This window comes from Leptosomus discolor, chromosome 2, assembly GCF_034619465.1.
Source record: "Leptosomus discolor isolate bLepDis1 chromosome 2, bLepDis1.hap2, whole genome shotgun sequence".
NCBI classification, from domain to species: Eukaryota; Metazoa; Chordata; class Aves; order Leptosomiformes; family Leptosomidae; genus Leptosomus; species Leptosomus discolor.
Window position 1 is genome coordinate 45056699 of NC_141392.1, and position 19772 is coordinate 45076470.

General features: G+C 35.8%; 1 protein-coding gene across 3 annotated transcripts in view; it reads left to right on the forward strand.

Annotated features, from left to right (window-relative positions):
* The window catches only part of SIPA1L2 (signal induced proliferation associated 1 like 2), an 89949-nt gene that overhangs the window by 54550 nt on the left and 15627 nt on the right, over window positions 1-19772 (forward strand). For all 3 annotated transcript variants that reach the window (XM_086460997.1, XM_009949487.2, XM_086460998.1), the window contains 7 exons: window positions 2721-2804; window positions 4299-4402; window positions 4810-4913; window positions 7870-8258; window positions 11951-12175; window positions 14737-14890; window positions 17657-17876. In XM_086460997.1, coding sequence (XP_086317123.1) covers window positions 2721-2804; window positions 4299-4402; window positions 4810-4913; window positions 7870-8258; window positions 11951-12175; window positions 14737-14890; window positions 17657-17876 — 1280 coding nt within the window. The remainder of the gene's footprint in view (window positions 1-2720; window positions 2805-4298; window positions 4403-4809; window positions 4914-7869; window positions 8259-11950; window positions 12176-14736; window positions 14891-17656; window positions 17877-19772) is intronic.

Consider the following 19772-nt stretch of genomic DNA (forward strand, 5'->3'; position numbering starts at 1 on the left):
AGACAGAGGCTATCTCTTGTCATGAAGAAATGCCCGTATTGCTCAAACAAAACAAGTGCGATGCAGAAGTGCTGTTCTGGGGAAGGCGTGGTACAGATTATAAATAATGAAAAGAGAGGAAAATGATGAACTGTGACATGGGTCTTGAAACATTAAAAGTACGATACGTAATTGGCAAGGTCTTTCTACATGGGAAGAGGCATAGTTAATGACTTGTCAGAGAGATGGGCTTAAAACAAAAGAGTTTGAAGTAAGGTTGATTAGTACTTACAAGTAGTCCTGTGAGGGCGAAAATGTATACTCAGGCTAGGAAAACGATTAAGAGATTTTAGAGGGTCAGAGACCCAATATCAATGTAGACAAATTGAAGAGCGCAGGCAGGGAGAAGCAGGTTGATAAAACAGGGAAGTTATAGTAGCTGCTCTGACAATGAGCTAACGTTGAATTCGGTGATAAAATGGTTTTAGAGATAAGAAGAGGAAGAAGCAACAGAAATGTGGGCTATCTATAGTAAAAGACTTAAGCAGCAACAGTTCAACTACTGTGACCTGTAACAGTTAAGCGCCCAGTCCCTGATGTGAAATTAAAAACGGGGAGCTGAACACCTATACTCCTAGTACAGTTCCTGGGAAGGGTTAAGTGCTTTGAGAAGATAATCCAAATGTTTTTGTGTTGATCAAGGAGTTTCTTCTAATTAGTCATTAAGAAATACAAGGATACCCTTGAGCTCTACTGCTGTTTTTACAAAATGCCTAATTCTGTGACAGCTGCTCATAACGAGCACCTAAGAGTGAAGCTTCAGACTCGCTCTTCTGTTTTTTCATGAGTCTCCATGTACTTCAGTCACAGAATTGCAGAATGTTAGGGGTTGGAAGGGACCTTGAAAGATCATCTAGTCCAACCCCCCCGACAAAGCAGGACCACCTAAAGCAGGTCACACAGGAACATGTCTAGGCGGGTTTTGAATGTCTCCAGGGAAGGAGACTCCACAACCTCTCTGGGCAGCCTGTTCCAGTGCTCCGTCACCCTCACAGTAAAAAAGTTTTTTCCTTATGTTGATGTGGACCCTCCTGTGCTCCAGCTTGCACTCGTTGCCCCTATCATTGGGAGAAGAACCTGGCTCCATCCTCCTGGCACTTGCCCTTTATGTATTTATAAACATTGATGAGGTCACCCTCAGTCTCCTCTTCTCCAAGCGAAAGAGACCCAGCTCCCTCAGCCTTTCATCATAAGGGAGATGTTCCACCCCCTTAATCATCTTTGTGGCTCTGCACTGGACTCTTTCAAGCGGTTGCCTGTCCTTGAAGTCACAAGTCTTCAGTCCTTAAGTCACACTTGTAGGCAACTGTGTCCTTTCAGTTGGAGTCTGGAATTCCATTCCTGAGAGCAGGCAGCTGCAACTCTTCTGTAAAGGAATTGTGTGAGACATTCACTGACTAGATTTCTGTGGTTCTCCTTTTGTAGCCACCTTTTGTTTAGTAGGTTAATGGCTAGACACTTGCCCAGCAAATGGGAAGCTTGGGATCTAGATATTCTTTGGCCTGGGATAGTACAAAACCAGCGTCCTGGTTTTCAGGACAATGTCCTAAACATCAGTCTGGAGGCTGGAAGCACATGGGATCATAACTTACCCATTCCTTAATACTGTTTCACTTAAACTGTGCAAGAAATGCAAAGTTCTTGGCGGTAAGAAGCAAGAACATGCAACTGAATTCGACTGCAGCCTGTAGACTATTTCACTTGATTGAGAGAGGCTCAGTCCTGTCAATACTTACCAGACACAGACATGCTGAAAAATTAGGCACTACACTATCTACTTATTGTGTATGTGTTTGGCTGTTAGACAAATATAATAGCTGAAGTCTTCAAAATTTTCAAGCTGAACAGTAAAGTTGCTTATTGAAAGTGGAAGTGTTGTGTATAAATCCAAAGCTACCTCATTTCACCTCTTCCCTGAGTACATACATTCATTCCTACATATGACCTTTAAAAAAAATGAAAAAAAAAAAAAAAAGGGAAATACAGGGAATTGTCACTGAGGGAGATTGTATTGTAGTTAGAGACTGATACGCACAGAAGAGAAGGATAGGAGGGTGATCCAATCCAAATTTGAGCATTGCATTTCAACTGTCTGGAAATCCAAGAAGAGTAATTAGAGGCATTGTTAAGGCATGAGGCTCAAAAATGTAAATAATAAGTACAAAATAATACTATTCATGGAAGTGTTTTCTTACTTTTCTTCTATGTCAAAGAATTAATAAAATAAAAAGTATTGGTGTTACCTCTTCTAAATTACTATATGGAAAATTGGAATACATACAAAGCAACTAACTATCCTTTCTGATCCATCATGAGATCTTCCCACACGTAAATTTAGAGATGTAATCCATCTTCTCTGACTCCTGAGTAATCCCACTTGCTCAGAAGTAAAGCTAAAGGCAAACAGAATGTGGCACTTAGTCCTTGTCTTTGTGTGCCTTTTTTTATATATTCATTTGGAAATAGTAATGAATTAAATAATTTACTTTAAAAATATGTTTAAATTTTGTGAATCTAAGATAAAACTGTAAATTCCCAAAATGAATGTAATTAAGTATTCATACTGCATCTGCATTGTTTGTAAAAATGAATGTATTTTATAAAAGAAGCATCACCCAGTTCAAGTCTGAAACCCCAAAAATACCTCAGTGCACTGTTAATAACTCTAATCAACATTACAGAAGTTCTCCAAGCAACCAGTCCTCCTCCAGTGACCCGGGACCCAGTGGGAGCAGCCAGTGGAGACAGCAAGTGGGATATGATGGGTATTAGTGATTTATTTATTTATTTATTTAAATCTTGCTATAGCTCCCATGCATCTTCTTTCTGAAGCAGAATTTATGTGGATAATCTGTAACATAGATTTACTTGCAAACTCTGTTAGTATATTTTAAGACTTACAGGTTTACTGATCCTTAATGTAACATGTATGCCAATACAATTTTAAAGCTACACTGCTACAACTCTTTAGGACCAAGTTGTTATTTTACAGTTCAGGTAAATAACAGACAATTCTTAGGTTTGCTTTCCCAGAAGCAGGCCAGAAATCAGCTAGTAACTCAGAACTGGAATAAAAATAATATCACCTCCTTTTGCTTCAGTGGAAGGGTATTTTGTTTTAAAAATTATCTTTATGGTCTTCAAAGGTTTTATTTCCTACTGTGCTTGTTCCAGTGGCATTCATTCCCTAGCATCTCTCCTCAAAAAGTAGCACTCTTTCAGACGTCCCTTCTCCCTAAAAGGCTGTTGTGGTATATAGATGATTCTTTCGCATCCCTGTTAATACCTTGATGCTGAAGTTTCAGAAGTTAGCTATCTGTGTATATACACCCCAATATACTGCCCATGTTAAAAGACTATTATGTGAGACATCTGTTCTAAATTACTTCAAATTTATCAGTTTGTTGTATAAATATAGCTGCCGAACCACTCCTGTTACAAGATGTTGAACTATGGCAGTATCTACATAGCATAATATAAAAGCATTCCAGGCTTGCCACATGGCTTTCAGAAGCTACTTTTCAGGAAAAAATGAGTATTGAAAACATCAACTTGGCTCCTTGTCTGTAAGCTTAATATTGCTTTGACATGACTGTGGATAAGATAGTCCATGTAGCAGATATTTATGAAATATCTTGGAGACCCTTCAAGGAATTTCAGAATAATCACTGAAATCTCTGGCAACTAAATAGATGCTAATAAGTCAAATAAAACTATAGCAATTTTTTTTACTGTAAACAGACGAGAATGTGTCTTGTGTCATTTTTCCAGCACAGTTATTTCTAATAGTAACCTTGAGTTTAGTGTGTTGATTTGTGAAATAATTTAACTTTTGCAATACAATACAAAGTAACGGATCTGGTACTAGCTTACATGTTCTGAGCGTGAAAACCTGCAAAAACTACAGAGTTACTTTCTGTGGAGCTTAGTTCATAAAGCAGTTAAGCACATTACTATAGTTCTCCATTGCAAAAACCTTTGGATATATAGCCCTAAGAATGCATTTCTTCTTAAAGTTCAGTGTCTTTTTGGCCTGTTCACACTTAAGATAGAATAGCATGCTGTTGAAAAAATTGTGCATAAACACTTCCTTCCATAAAGTGTTTGGAAATGTTACTATACTTGCTGGGGGGGGTGTGATAGTTTAAACAAATCACAATATATTTGCTTTGAAGAGTAAAAAGTGTTATTTTTCATCATCTAACTAGTTTTCTAGGGGAAAAAAATGAAACAGCTTAATTTTCTGCTTATCTTAAAAGGTGCCAGTCCCCTTTGCTCCATGAACACCACCAAGGTTCAGGCTCACTGGAGTGTGAAGGAGGCAGAGAACGAGAGGAAACTTTGGAAGGAACTAGGCATTCTGGTAATAAACCTCACTGTATCTTAAAAATAAATATTCTTTGCAATGCTGTGCCTGTTGAAGTGCAGCCACTTTCTGATGTGGAGGTTTGATACACAAAGAACATGTAATATGGCAGTGAAAGAGGAGACTGTTACAGACAGTCTAACAGAATATGGTATGGGATATGTAGATAATTCTTGGAACAAACTACCTCCTGAGCTTCAAAAAGCCTCCTGAAAGATGAGAAGCTGGTTGAACTTTAATTATCATTGAAAAAACAGATCATAGGAAATTCTGCAAAGATACACATCTCTGATTCCAAAGCATGTACAGGTTGGAAACCTGATGCTAAGCCATGTGCCTTTTTCTTTGTACAGTATACTCATCTTTTTAGCATTCAGAAATTAAAACACAATTATTTATGGCAGAAACCAAGTGGCACGCACCATCGACCAAAGTGCTGAGCTCCTACAAAGACCGGGCTTTACAGAAAGAAGGCAGTGGCAAGGAGTCACCAAACAAACTTTCACATGTAAGTCTTTTACTTGGATGTCATTGAAAACTCTAAAAAAAAAAAAAAAAAGCAACCCCAAGAATGAAAACAAAACAAAAAACCACCCTGGACTTAAAGAAATGCATCTTAAAAATACATTTTCATAATTTATGAAGACCACTCTGTGTTCTGGGAGGCAAAAAGTGTGCTCACCTAGATGAGGGGTGAATTGAATATGCTTAATCTGTGTTTATAAACTAAAACTTGGAACTCCAAGAGGACTTAGGTCTGGGGCATTGAGGAGATACAACTAGTATAGTCTACTCTCAGCTGTCTGTTTACAGCTTCATTTATACTGGCTTGCTTAATCTCTGAAGTATTTCGTATCCTTTAAAAAAATTTTATTCACCATACCATTTTTCATGTTGTTTGAAATACCCATGTAATATAATTATCAATAAGCACTAAACAAATGTAGTTTGGGAATGCAGAACAGATTTCTAGTCTACTTAGTTCAGTGGCTTGTCTTCAGTAATGGCAAAATTCTCAATGACTTATTGATGGAAAGTACACTAACGATGTGCATGGTCTGTCTATGTTTTTTTGGTATTTGTTACATGGAAAAACCTGCCATATGTAGTAGGAATCTTGTGCTATTTGTAGACTTATATTGCGAAGGGTATGAGGCTAGTTTCTCATATTATGTACATTGATACCTTATGAGAATCTAGCTTGATACTTTTTGAAAAAAGTACTATCATAAACAGAACCATGTTGTAGAATTATGTACATGAAGACGAAAATACTTTTTCATCTTAAGCCAAAGTGACAGGAAGCTAGAATCAGTATATGTAACAATCATATTAAAGAGAGCACCGCTACCAGAGTTAAATGATGAGTTTGCTTAACTTCAGTCAGAGTTTTATGATAATGGCAGCTCTCGTGCTTTTAGGATGGAGGCGATCTAAACAGAAAATTTCATGATGGGTTTATGTTTATGTTTGCCTGCGTATGCATATGCATAGTAGGGTGCAAAAGAACTATATTGTACGAAGTAAGAACTATCATTATTATAAAGATAATACTAATAAAATGAGGCTATTTTGTTGTTAAATGCTGTAAAACAGAAAGAAAAGGACGTCACCTTGTAAAGGACCTTGTAATCTTTTCTCATGCATGCCCTTGTTGTTCAGCTCCATTTGCCATATGACTTTCTGCCAGGCAGTGAAATTCACACTGAGGGCTATAGCAAGTGTACAAGAACTCTGTGAAATATTTAACTATTAGGGAAAAAAAGGTCTATGCTGTCTTTTTATCACATTTATCTTGAGGGAAGGAGGGTGGGGTGAATTTCACTGGCTATCTTCAAGCTTCTTTTTTCTCCTGGAATAAATATCTTTTTCCTGCTGGTTTTTTTTTGGTTTTTTGGTTTTTTGGTTTTTTGGGGTTTTTTTTTGGGCAGGGGGGGTTGGTTTGCTTTTTTTGTTTTGTTTTGGGGGGGTTTTTTGGTGGGTGTTTTGTTTTGTTTTTTTTTAATCTTGCTCCATGACACAGTCTTTAACAACATGTAACAATTAGGGCCGTGCTGAACTTCCATAAAATAATTTCTTTTCACACAAGGAAATGCATAAAATGATCCTAAGCTATGGCCATAGTGAACTTAGAGCAGCTCAAAATGTCTGTATCAATAGCTGTTACCCAAATTCTCTGCTGCTAACAGGGTCAGGAATGTGCCTAAGCATGTATATTCAGCAACATACAGGAAATTTTTGGGAAGGTTCGTACATGCAATACACCTTCTGAGGATATTTTTGTGTCTTTGAGTTTACCCACACCCCCCTTGTTTCTTTCCACTTTGGTTCCATGTTACATTTACAGTAAGAATTGACATGCCTTTTCTCCAGACACCTTTTTCCAAGTCCCTCTCCTTGGAAAAAATGCTCATTGCTTTTTTATCAATGATTCCATTGGTTTTGAGGTGACAGCCATCTTGTAAATGTTAGAATGAATGCAAATGTAACCCCTCCTTTTACCTAAAATAATCTTCTCAAATTTTGATGCCTGTTAATTTCCATATGGAATAGAAGTATCATTTCTGGAAAGCCTGCCTTGTCTTAACTGCTTTAATGTGTGAGTAACAGCTATGTTTATATGCATCTGCTAGGAGGAAGAATCTCGTTAAAAAGTTAGTCGCTCTTCCCACTTACATTCTACCTAATAGAAGTCCGTCTGCCCGTGTTCTGGCTACTCTGTCACAGAGATAAATTAATCCAACTCTCTATAAAATCTCATTGAAAAAAAAAAAAACCAACAAACCCCCCCCCCCAAAATAATAATAAAAAACCAACAAAAAACCCAAAAAACCCCAAAAAACCTAACTTTATTGACACAAATGCCTGACCCATTTATTCCATTTCAATAGCCACGCTTAGCTTAAGGCCCTGTGACTTAAATTACTTTCATCTGGTACACATACATCGCAATTGGCTTCAATTTAACTAACCACACGTCCAATTGGATTTGATCCAATAAGCTGCATATTTCACCGACACTGAGAAAAAGCCAACGATAATTCAGTCTTTGCTGTTTTTCAGATTTGCAGTGGAGCTTGTTTAAACAAATAATTACCAGTGCTTCTAGCTTTAACAAATGCTTATTTTAACTGTTCAGAAATGCAATTTTATGGATATTAAGCAGGTCCTATAATCACAAAATTCAAGTGTGATCTTAAGATTTGCCATAGAAGATGGAACTAGAGCGTTTTTATTTGCGGTGACATCAACCTTTAATGTGTCTAGCCAGCTGTGCAATTCATTTCATAGAAACTGGTGGTATAATTAGCTCTTTTCATACTTTGCAGTTATATTATAGCATACTGTAAAAAATAATAAAATGGTCTTTGAATGGCACAAATTCAGTAATTTATATGAAAATAAATATTTTACTATTTAACTTGAGGGGGGGGTCTTTTTTTGTTTGCTTTCTTGTTGTTAAGATTGGAGACAAAAGCTGTTCAAGCCACTCAAGCAGCAACACCCTATCCAGTAATACATCCAGCAACAGCGACGAAAAACATTTTGGTTCTGGAGATCTGATGGATCCTGAGCTGCTTGGATTAACATATATAAAGGGGGCTTCTACTGACAGTGGAATTGATACGGCTCCCTGCATGCCTACTCCTCTTCTGGCCCCTTTGCACCTTGCTGGCAGCAGGTCTGGAGTACACTGTCGTACTGAGCAGTGGACCGAGGCTTCTGAAACTCCTGGACCGGATGATGATCCAGCTAAAATCTATGCTGTTCATAGCTACACCTCTGCTATTTCTACCAGTCATACCGCTGAAGGCAGTATGGGAGACCTAAGTGAAATCTCCTCTCATTCCAGGTATATGTTTTTTACAAAATAGGGGTTATGGATTATAGATTAATTTACAGAGAACTCTTTCGTTGTAATTCTGCTCAGCTTGCTTTGAAAATGCATGGAACTGGTTTTGAATTTTTTTAAATTTAAATGCCTATATGAGCAATTTTCAGGCAATTTTTGAGAGTGCCTAAAAAGCATAGCTAGCCCTACTCCCAGATCTGATGGAGACTTTATACGTGACCATGTGCACATTCCTTAGGTTTTTGAAGCTGGGAAACATTCCTGAGTAAAAGTGAAGTTTACACCTAGAACTGCTTTCGCATAGGTTTGTGGTTTTTGGTTGTGGTTTGGGTTTTGTTTTTTGTTGGTTTTTTTTTTTTTTTAGTACAGTGCAACAAATTACCTGGAACTTAATGATGAGCAAAATCAGAAAAATTGCAGTGGACAATTTTTACATATAGTGATGGACAATTTGTACATACAGTGAAACTGCATTGCGTATCATCCCCCCTAATTTACGTAATTGTAATGTATGCTTTACAATTTTGTTTGTTGAACTAAATTTCTGATTGATTTTCAGTTCTTTTTTTGTTACCAATGAAATGTGTGCATGATACATCTGTTGTAAAGCAAACTTTGAAAGTGCACTTTTACAACTGGGTGCCTTTATCTCCCAATTCCCATTTTATGATGACTTTGAAGTCGAAGCTTTGGTCTATGTGTTAAGGTTTTTACTATGTAAAGGATGGAAGGAAATTGTTCTTCTTTCCCTCTGATTTTTCCCGTTTTCAATGGCAATTGGTACAGGGAAACAACCAAATAGTATCTTGTATCCTCATTTCTTCATATGCTTGAGTGAACTGGACTTGTATGCTTTGACTTTTAGATTTTTTTTTCACAAGTTATAGAAGGTAGTATAGACTATTGTATAGACTATTGTAAAAACCAAGTACATGCATTCACATTAAGCTTTCACTACCCCTGTGATAATGCAGAAGTTCCAAATTTACTCTGCTTTGTGTGTGTTGAGATTTAATTTTATATGTTGAGACTTCTAAAGTGCTAGAAATAAGCTCTGTGTTTCTAGGACTTTGTCATAATGAGCTGAAACAGAGTTCTAATGGCTAGAATATGTATTCTCAGCGCTTGTGTGGCAGCTGATATATTTAAAGTGCCAGGCAGCCATTAAGTAATCTGCTGCTCACTTCTATGGAATAAATGTTTTATGGATTCATTTAAATAAATAAATAAATAAAAGGCATCTGGATTTTAAGTGAGTTTACCTAGGCATTTCCAAAGTAGTAATTATTGTTGAGATGACAACTCACATTAGGATTGCCCAATTCCACTTTGTCAATAGCAATGTTTTAAAATGACCACCTTCTAATTTGTGTGCCAACTCCTTTTGCTATAGGAAAATGTAAGACTTCTGTTATGTGAATCGTTTTATTTAAACTTTGCTTACATATCCTTCAAATTAATGTTGGAGTGATAAATAATTTTGCAGTTGGGTTTAAAAGTTGGTATCACCTGTACAGCACCCACAGGCATACATTATTAAAAAAAATCTCATTTTATAGCTGTGGTGGTGCAACACTGACGTGTTCAAGTAGGCATAAGAAAGTTGAGTTAACATATAAGTGTGTGGTATCTGCTGTTGAATCCTATATATATTTTCCAACTGGTCAGACACTGAGTTTGTATTTCTTCGTAATTTATAATGATGAAATTATAGATGAAACACTATTGAAGTAATCATTCACAATTATTTTACAAACGTTAAATAGTAACCTCATTCTGCAGTAGCTAAACAGTGTGAAACTTCAAGAAACAAGCCCACAGACTGGTGGAATGATCTATACATGCAACATTTCTTTATTAAAATTGTATTCTGTTTACTGAATAGATAAAGTGTAATGCACAGGAAAGATTTTGGTTCATTGAAAGATACTGGCCTGATTCTGTAACATCATCAGATAAAGAACCCCCTGAAAAGCTAATACTGTACTGTCCAAGTAAGATTTACAGAATTAAAACTGCTGTGAGAAACAGTACCTTAGGCTACAAGACTGACTTGAGCTATGCACATTATGTGAGCATTGTGTCTTACAGCTGTTATTAATGGTTTTATCTATCTTATTTTCTATTAATTATGCACATGAATTATCAAATACCTTCATGTTACTGTAGCTGAAACAGTTTCACTTCATTCCCTTTAGTTTTCTTTGTTTCTTACATAGAACATCTTTTGGATCCTAAAAATATATACTGCTTGTTCCAACCATTGCATTGAACTCATTATCTAAAACAAGGCTTTTAGAGGCATTTTATTTCTTCACTTCAAAAGTATTCCCTTATTTAAAACCTATAGAATGAGGTTGGATGCTCAATTTTGCTTGAATTTAGTTACAAATAGAAATCTAAAATCCTCTGAGTAATGTCCTTGCCGTGGATCTGATATGTATTTTACATTGTGCTTCAATGTTTGCTTTATCTTTGGATTTCAATTTTTCATAACTGAATTATTTTCTTTACCACATCTTTACATAATTTATTTGCATGTTTGCAAGGATAGCAAGCAAAAAAGCTTTTACCGTCACTGACGTTATTTTCTTCCCCCGAAAACTCATAATCTTGTTTCTACTTTTTGGGGAGGAAGAGGGAGGAGAGGAGAGAAAATAAATTGGTATTAAGATTAAATGCACATACTAACTGTGATCAAAATTATTAATCCATTGCTTTAATGATTCAGCTTTCGTCCACAATAGGCATTTTAATTGGATCTAATGACATCTATGCATGTGCATTGCTTGTATTTAACTCTGCATGGACAGCAAAGTAGCCATATCTGGCTATGCCTTCTGGTCCTCTGTGAATTAATCCATTGCTTTTGGGATTAGATTAAAAGATAGCATGGTGTTTGGTATTCGTGAACGAACAACGAAGACTAGAAGCTGCTGCTTCAGGTTCCAGCCTCTGATTTTAGGCAAGGCACTTGGTTTCTGAATGCTTTGCTTTCTTCACCTGCAAGATGAAAAGACGACATTTACTCTTCAAGGAAGTGTTTGCTTTAGTTCATTTTAAATAATTTTGAGAGTCTTCAGTAAAAGGTTTCATTAGTGCCTACTAGTGCTATTATTCATAATGAAAGAGACTATTAAAATTATTCAGAGGATTGTTTTTGTTGAACTGAAATTTACTTCTGTTAATATTAAATTCTCAATGGTTCTGAATGAAAGACACAGCTTAAACTGGTGTGAACTGGCAAAATTAACATGAAGTGGGAAAAGCACATGAGTTTTATAATCAGAGAGATATTTGGGGTAATCCCTGGTGCAGTTCTTGACGTAAATGGTATTATGCCATTAATAATGTGTGTGTACGTATTTACTTAAAATTGCACACACAAGTTCTATAGATACGTCTTGAACTTCATCTTTTAATTTTAATTCATATCAGTTTGCAGTGGCATTTCAGCAAGTTGATTTATATACATTACTTGATTTAGAAACTCATCACAATTCAGTTTTCAAAAAGCTTTAGTATATACGCTGCTGATATGTAGAAAATTACTGTACCAATATCGCTACCTTGATTTTAACCTTGAGAAAAAACATTATGAGTTATAGCTGCATACCAGGCAAAGCATTTCTGATTTGCTGTTGTATAGCAGATTTCACCGTTGCTTTTGTGTGTTTTCTTTACTTTTTCAGTGGGTCACATCATTCAGGAAGCCCATCAACACATTGCTCTAAAAAGAGTGGCTCCCTAGATACCTCCAAAGTCTATATAGTGTCGCAGAATAGTAATCAACAGATTTCTGGATCAGTTTCAAAACCATACCACAGACAAGGAGCAGTGAGCAAATATGTCATTGGATGGAAAAAATCAGAAGGAAGTCCTACACCTGAAGAATCTGAAGTTTCTGAATGTCAAGAGTAAGAACTCTGTTTAAATTTGTTGGGGGAAGAAGGGTAATGAAAATAAATTTTGAAATCACATAGAAAAATGAAAAATTACAAATTCTGTTTTGCTTTCAAATGTTTGGTGTTTTTTTCCTGTACCTTTATGTATCAAAGGTGCATCTGAAAAAAGAAGAAAAAAAGACAATAACTGCACAGGATACTGTTTTCTCCTCTGATCTATCTGGCTGCATTTTTTCCCATGTGTCAAATAAAGCAAGCTGACAGAAATTTCTGAAAGTACATGTAGGCAAAAACATATGGCTGTGTCAGACATTCTGAATTTGCATTTTGAATTGGGAAGGTACAATTTTGTTAATGTCTTAAGGACTTTTCTACAAATCTTCAGGAACTTTAGTTAGTTGAAAAAAATCTTACTTCCTGATGTCTCTGTATGAAACCTCGCTACCTTGTTGTCTGTTACATTGGCTCAAACATTGCAGATGAGAGATGACCATAAACGTATTGGTGATCTATAGTAGATAATTTTTTTAAAAAATAGTGCCCCTGGGGTTCTTTGGTATCTTTTTCGGACTTTTAATGAACAGGTATGAACTAGTGGTTAGGACCCCACAAGAAAAAGATTAAGTGTGGATATATGACCCTCTCTTCACGAGACTCTACAAAATGTGTAGGCTTTAATAAAACTACGTGTTTTTCTAGCAAGTGACATTTAGACAAAAACATTCAGAGCAGTTCCTACGAACAGCTATATGTACAGCTTAACAGAGGATTCGCTCGTGAGAAACGTGTTCTTCTTAAGTGGAAGAAAAAGGCTTTCACTCAAAGAAGAAGATGCAGTTTCTCAAATATAGAGATGGTGCTTTTCCAGTGCTGCAGCAGTAATACATGATGTTTGAATGTCCTGTTTAAAACTTAATGGTTAAATTCCTGTTATCTTCAAAATAATCTTCTCAGGTAACCTCCTTGCTTTCTTTTTGTGTATAAGCTATTCTGTTCCATTTCTCAATAAATCATAGTGAGCCCTGTGTATCTCAGTAAATTGACAAGATGACATGCAGTACCTGATTTTCAGATGTTTGATATGGGATTACTCTTTGTTTAACGAGAATGGGATATTTGCCTCTAGTATCTCATATTGTGTGTATATGCATATTAATGGCGAGATTCATATTTAAAAATATAAGCTAGAATACATGTGCTATGAAATATAAGCCTGAAGTTAAGCTCTTAAATTCCTAATTCTCAAAAGTAGATGATGTTACTACCACCTTGTCCTGGTTATTTGTGTTTCTTTGTGTTATTGTACTGGTGATTTTATTCCCCCTACCCCCAGTGTTTTAATTGCTTAAATTGTTCAGTCATAGTGGTATATGGACCTAAAAAGTGGTAACTTCATTGATACCTACAAGTTTTTACATTTTTAAGTTGATGAACTTCTGAAACAATTTATTCTTATTTTGAATGGAACCCTTAAAATTAAATTGCATAATGAGTCATGGTATTTAGACTGAAACCGCAGCAATTTAGAAAAGTATCTTCAAGAGCTGGTTCTGTTTAAGAAATATTAATTGAATATGGCAGCATTTGAGAAAATATTTTCAGATTTTTCCATGGTGTACAGTGTTGCTTCACCTCTTTCTTTCTAGGAAAGCTTTCTATACATCACAGAGAGGAAATATCTCTCTGAGGATAATTATGCTGAAATAAAATGGCATCTCTAGTTATCAATGATGATGAAAATCAGGTCAATTGCTGAATGTTGTGGCACTATAGGATATAATTCACTGAGAATTACACTTTACTGTAGCAAAGCTTGTTTCCTCTCTGCTGAAGAGAGTCACCAATTATGCTGCACTTTGCAGTAAGTAATGGCTTCAAATGTATGTTCTATGTGATTGGGAATCTCTAGTTCCTTCAACTGCATTTCCAGAGTAAACCTGTTAACTCTCTTTCTTTTCTCATTGGAAGGAAACTGAAAGATAATAATTCAGTTTGACAGTCTTTTGTTGACTGTAAATACATTTTTATTTGTTGATAAGACAGATGTTTTATTTATCTAATGAACTTTATGAAATTGCTGATAATAAAACACAGTTGGCACATGGCAGAATTGATTACCAATACAGTTCAAACATTGCCGTTGATGACCATAGTAATTTTGCCAGATGGTGAAGCTGGGTACAATATTACACTATAAAATACTGATTTTCTTATTTGCTGAGGAAGTAAAAGTTAAAATATTTTGGAATGAACTATTGGAAATGTTGATATAAATACAATAGAGAAGTGTGGTATGTAAAAAAGGAAAGAAACAAGCTAGGAGAAACAAGCATTATGCTTTTTAAAACTGTTCTTTTGAACTCCTTAAATTGATTTTTTTAGTAGTATAAGAATTTCATTTTGGACCCATGAACAGTTTCATAAATATAAAATGATCAAAAAAATGTTCTAAATGAGTGTGGTGTGTCAAGAGAATTCTAGTGATTTTTACCTTGTGACAGAAAATGGATGCAGTCTTTTAAATCCAAGAGCACTGTTGCTTCTCTTGCTAAAAACACCAATTGTCTCAACAGAGTGTATGATGATATTGATGGTGTGTCTGCATCAAGTCCACTCCAAACATCGGTGAGGAATGCCATTGTTGAAAGCCAGCAAGTCTTGTCCAAAGAAGATTTTCTGAAGTTGATGCTGCCAGACAGCCTCTCTATGGAGGAGGGGAGAAGAAAGGTTAGCTACTTTCTTCGTCTCTGTGTACCTCAGACAGTTACCTTAGAAATGAATTTCTGGTATTCCCAAAATCACTATAGAGAAGGCAGTATCATTTTGTACAAGCTGAGTATATTCCATGGGGATGCGATAAATACTGACCATAAGTCCCAAAATACCATTTCCCACGTTATGAAAATTATACCTGTATGATGATTATGTATGAAATATAGTATTTGTTTAAGTATGTCTTTGCATAGTTTGAGCAGAGACAGGTGCAAGTTGAGCAACTTAATTCAAAGACTAAAAGTAACATTTTCACAGTTGGATGCCTAAGTTTATAAACCTCATGATATTAAGGCACATGAATAAAAGTAGCCCGCCCTGTGATACTCAGTACCAACAATTATGTTTGAAGTCTGAATCACAAAATGCATAATTGTCAGTGCTAGCGGAGAGCATACATCTAATCTTTATAGTATGAAGACAATCAGTATTATTTAAGAGTCCTCAAAAAGTGGATAGAGAACTTAAAATTTACTACTCCCCGAAGTATACATGATTCTGAATTCTGTCCTTGATGTAGAATAAAGCACAAAGCAGTTAAATGGTTTGAGATAATTGGCACACTTTGATATTAAATCAATGCTCTCTTAACCCCCTGTGTTTATACAATGTGCTAAATAGCATAATCATCATGTCTGAAGAAAAGGAACACATGGGAATCCTCTAAGTGCAGAGTCAAATTTAAAATTCAGATCATATATATTTTTTAACGTGAGTATGTTAAGTATGCGTTATATGTGTTTGAATTCTCATGAGTAATGTCCTAGAGGTTTTTATGATATATGATTGATACAATAATGGTTTTTCTGGGATGATTTCAAGAGCTGCCAATGTTTCTGGCTACCTAAATAAGAAACAACAAGGGGTGAGGAGGTGTGGTCATCCTGAGATAAATTACTGCTGTTCCCTTCCCCTCCCAAGACACCCAAACAAAAACTCACTAAGTGAGAGAGACCATAGGCCCTGACTCATGGGGGGATCCCTAGCTGTAGGACTCAGCATTATCCAGTCTATGATTATATCTTCATAGAGGGTAGTAATCTTGGTATAGGTGCGTCAGTTGTCTTTGACAGTGAAGCCAGATATAAGGTTCTACAGAATCAAATCACGTTTTTGATTTGGCTTGGTTTTACCTTCTTCATAGATCAGGGAATAATGAGCCCTCTAGGTAATGTTTAATTTTTGTCACAACCTGAAAGGAAACTCTGCAAAGTTCCAAAAATTAGCATTCAACATGTTTGGATATCTAGTGAACAACCTTTATAGACAGAAGATGCAATATAAGGTTGAGGAGACTTGAGTAACATCCAACAATTGCAGCAGGATGCTTGGTGGGAATCTTGAGCGCAGGAAAGAGGATTGGAGACCCTTCAATTCAGAGGATGAAGGCTTTTAACCCTTTGCCCAGTGTGGTCCCTGATTAGGCTCCGGGTCTTTTGAGTTCTTTAACCACCACTCGTAGAAGGATACCATATATCCATAAATTTACGGATGCTGCGTATCTCCTCTGTCTAGTCATTTAGGGATGCTGCTTCTGTCTATTGTTGTGATCGTTTTACATATGTGATAAAATAAAGTTTTGGATGATGTTTATTCCCACGGCCCATATCTCTTTCAGGCAAATCTCTAGAACTGATGTAGTATTTTGGTGCTTTCCTAGATGAGAATCTGAATATCTCCCTCAATTTTCACTGGGACACAGTTAAGCATTCTAACAATTCGGCATGTTCTGTATTGTCATCAAGATAGATGCTTTCCTGAACTAGTGCTATGAAGTACATTTAAGTATTTTGTAAAGAATGGATCTTGTGGCGTGGTTGTTTCTGTGTATTCCTTTTAGAAGTATTTATCAATGAGCAAGAAATATAACAATGTAGATATCTTAAATTCTATCATATATCCACTGTTGTAAAAAGCTACTGCCCTTAAGCATACATTCTGCATAGGGAGTGTGCAATTCATAATTAATTACAAAGAAAACAGGACAGGACATTAAATTCTTATGTGCAGGACAAAGCAGTTAAAATAATTAAGGCAATAACTGACATTTGTAGATTCAAAGAATAACTGGATTTGAAGAATGATTTATGAAGTGGGGTGGCCTGGTTTTACAATACAGTAACACCTTGTTTTACTGTAGATATTTGGGTTGTGGTTTAAGTAACTTCATGAAATACGTAAACAGTTTTAACTGAACTCTCTTATCCTCTTTTCTAAGCCTGTTTCATGATATCTGGAGAGATGCAGTGTCTCAAGTCACATTTATTGTCCAATAAATTATATTGCACCATATAGCAGTTCAGAATGTTTAACGTTAAAGCATAGTAATTTCAAATTAAAATCAAACAGTTCTATGTATAGTCTTGAATAAATGTTGCCAGAGTTGGTAACCTTACATATTTTTGTGGAAAACATTGCTGCCATAAGGCTATGGAGGTTTCATTTAACACTTTGGAATTAATAAAATTATGCAGTATCTGATAAATTCATGGTGATAGGTTTCAAAATATCAAGAGGAAGTATGAAAATCCAGTTCAGTAACTCTTTTGAGGCCCCAGTAGATCTGATGTGGTGGAACAAATATCTGATCTTCTGTATTAGCTCCAGAATCCCAGAGTGACTGCCCAGAAAAATCCTGCCAAGAACTGATCATGGAATATGATTGTATGAATTATTTTAACCAAAAATGCCTGTCTTGTATCTTCATATTTTGATGTTTAGTTTTCATTTTATGGAAACCTTTCTCCACGGAGGACACTTTACCGTACCCTATCTGATGAGAGTATATGTAGCAATCGAAGAGGATCTTCATATGCTAGCTCTCGGAGTTCAATGCTAGACCAGGCCTTGCCAAATGATATCTTATTCAGCACTACTCCACCATATCACAGCACATTGCCTCCCAGAATGAGCCTGACTCCTGGAATGGGAAATCTGAGAAGTAAGTGATTGTTGCTGTCATTACTAGTAATACTTATAATAAACTGAAACAAATCAACAAATATTAAGTAAGATTTTACTTGAAAGGTGAAATTATGAAATGTCAAATCAGTGTACTAGATATCCTAGTAAAAGCGTATTTGGTCAGCAGTATGTGCTTATGCTTGCCTTAGCGATCAATTCAGGTTTATCATGTTTGGAGACTGGATTCACTTTACTTCCCAAAAAATTTTCATGAGACCAGTGATAGGCAACAAATATTTGTCTGAAGATATTTCTTGTTATCATTTTATTTTCCAGTCCTGACCTAATTAAGCCAAGCTGGCCTGTTTTATTTCAATATTTTTGGTTTTTTATGTTTTGTGTGCATTCAAATTACTGAAATTTTCACAAATGTATTCAAGCTAATAGCTAAACAGGAGAGCTTCTATTTAGATGATCCTTTCGGTAACATCTTAAAAGGAAATGGGCAATAGTTGTTATCATCTTCAATTTCAAAGCTAAATTTGCTGATAGGCTTCATAGAATCATAGAATAGTCTGGGCTGGAAGGGACCATTAAAGGTCATCTAGTCCAAGCCCCCTACAGTGAGCAGGGACATTTTTAGCTACAGCAGGTTGCTCAGAGCCCTGTCCAACCTAACCTGATACTTTTTTTCAACGTGTTAGTAAAAACTGCAAATAACACTTCATTTTTAATGGCGGAAAAAGAGTAGTCTGGGGTGCTAAATTAAAACTATTTTATGAAGGTGTCTGTTTACTTGTGAGGTCTTCATAAGATCTTTATTATATGCTTGTGTTAAACTATAAAGTTTGTGGTAATTTTGTGGAAAAAATGGAATGAAAATTTAAAAGAAAAAAAAAAGGAAATTGTGAAAAACTTATATGCTTATATACCACAGCCCAAATCTACACAGCCAGATAGATATATTTAGGCTACATATCCATATTTATATATTTAATAAAAGTGAATTTAAAAAAAAAAAAAAAGCTAAATCTTGTCACTTCTCAATTATTTTAGGCTGACCTATAGGGGACAGCCAATGTAGGGAAAAAAAAGGCACTTTTAGTTAGCTGCTTTAATATTGCGTCACAGCTAACTGCAATTTGAAAAAACAGAGCGTTTGCGGACTCTGAAATCCTTAGTTTAAGAAGGTATGGGTGGATTTCTTGAAAGCATTAAGGACTTTTGTAGGTGCGTGTCCAAAGAGAATGCAGACAGATGACTTAAAATAAATAGTAAGAAAAATGACTCTGTCATTCATCATGTCCTTCAGGATCTAGCAGTCCCTTGCTAACTTGCAGAAATAAGTCTTATATACAAAACACTTCCTAGTCACAGTGGCCTCAGCTATGAGACTGTGTTTTAGTCACTAACCACTGGTTAATTTTAAAACAGTATTGCAAATAAGTGCAAAATTCCTGCTTCAGATGGGAATGCATGCTTAGTGTGCCTTTTGGCATTCTAAAAATATTTTTCTATCTGAGTGAAACTCTTTACTATAAATTTGTTATGAAGAGAACCTTTGCTATTACTGGTAGACAATGAAGACTCGTTTTGTTTCATTTGAGACTGTTTTAGTAGATTTTATAGTCTATGAAGGAGCTATGTATATAATCAGGCATCCTGATTATATTTTTTTTATTTTACTGTGTTAGGCCTGTATTTTTGGAGCCATTCCTTGTAAAGGCAAATGTGCAATGGGATATCAAACCTTCAGCATGCTTTTATTCTGAAGATTGACACAAGGCAATTAATGATACACACTCAAGCTGTATATTGCTCCTCCAGCAGTGCAGTTTTAGTGTTTTGTGTATTAGTTCTGTCTTAAACACCTTATTTTCTATTCTTGCTGCTTCTTAGACACAGAAAGTTATTTATACACATAACTGGGGAA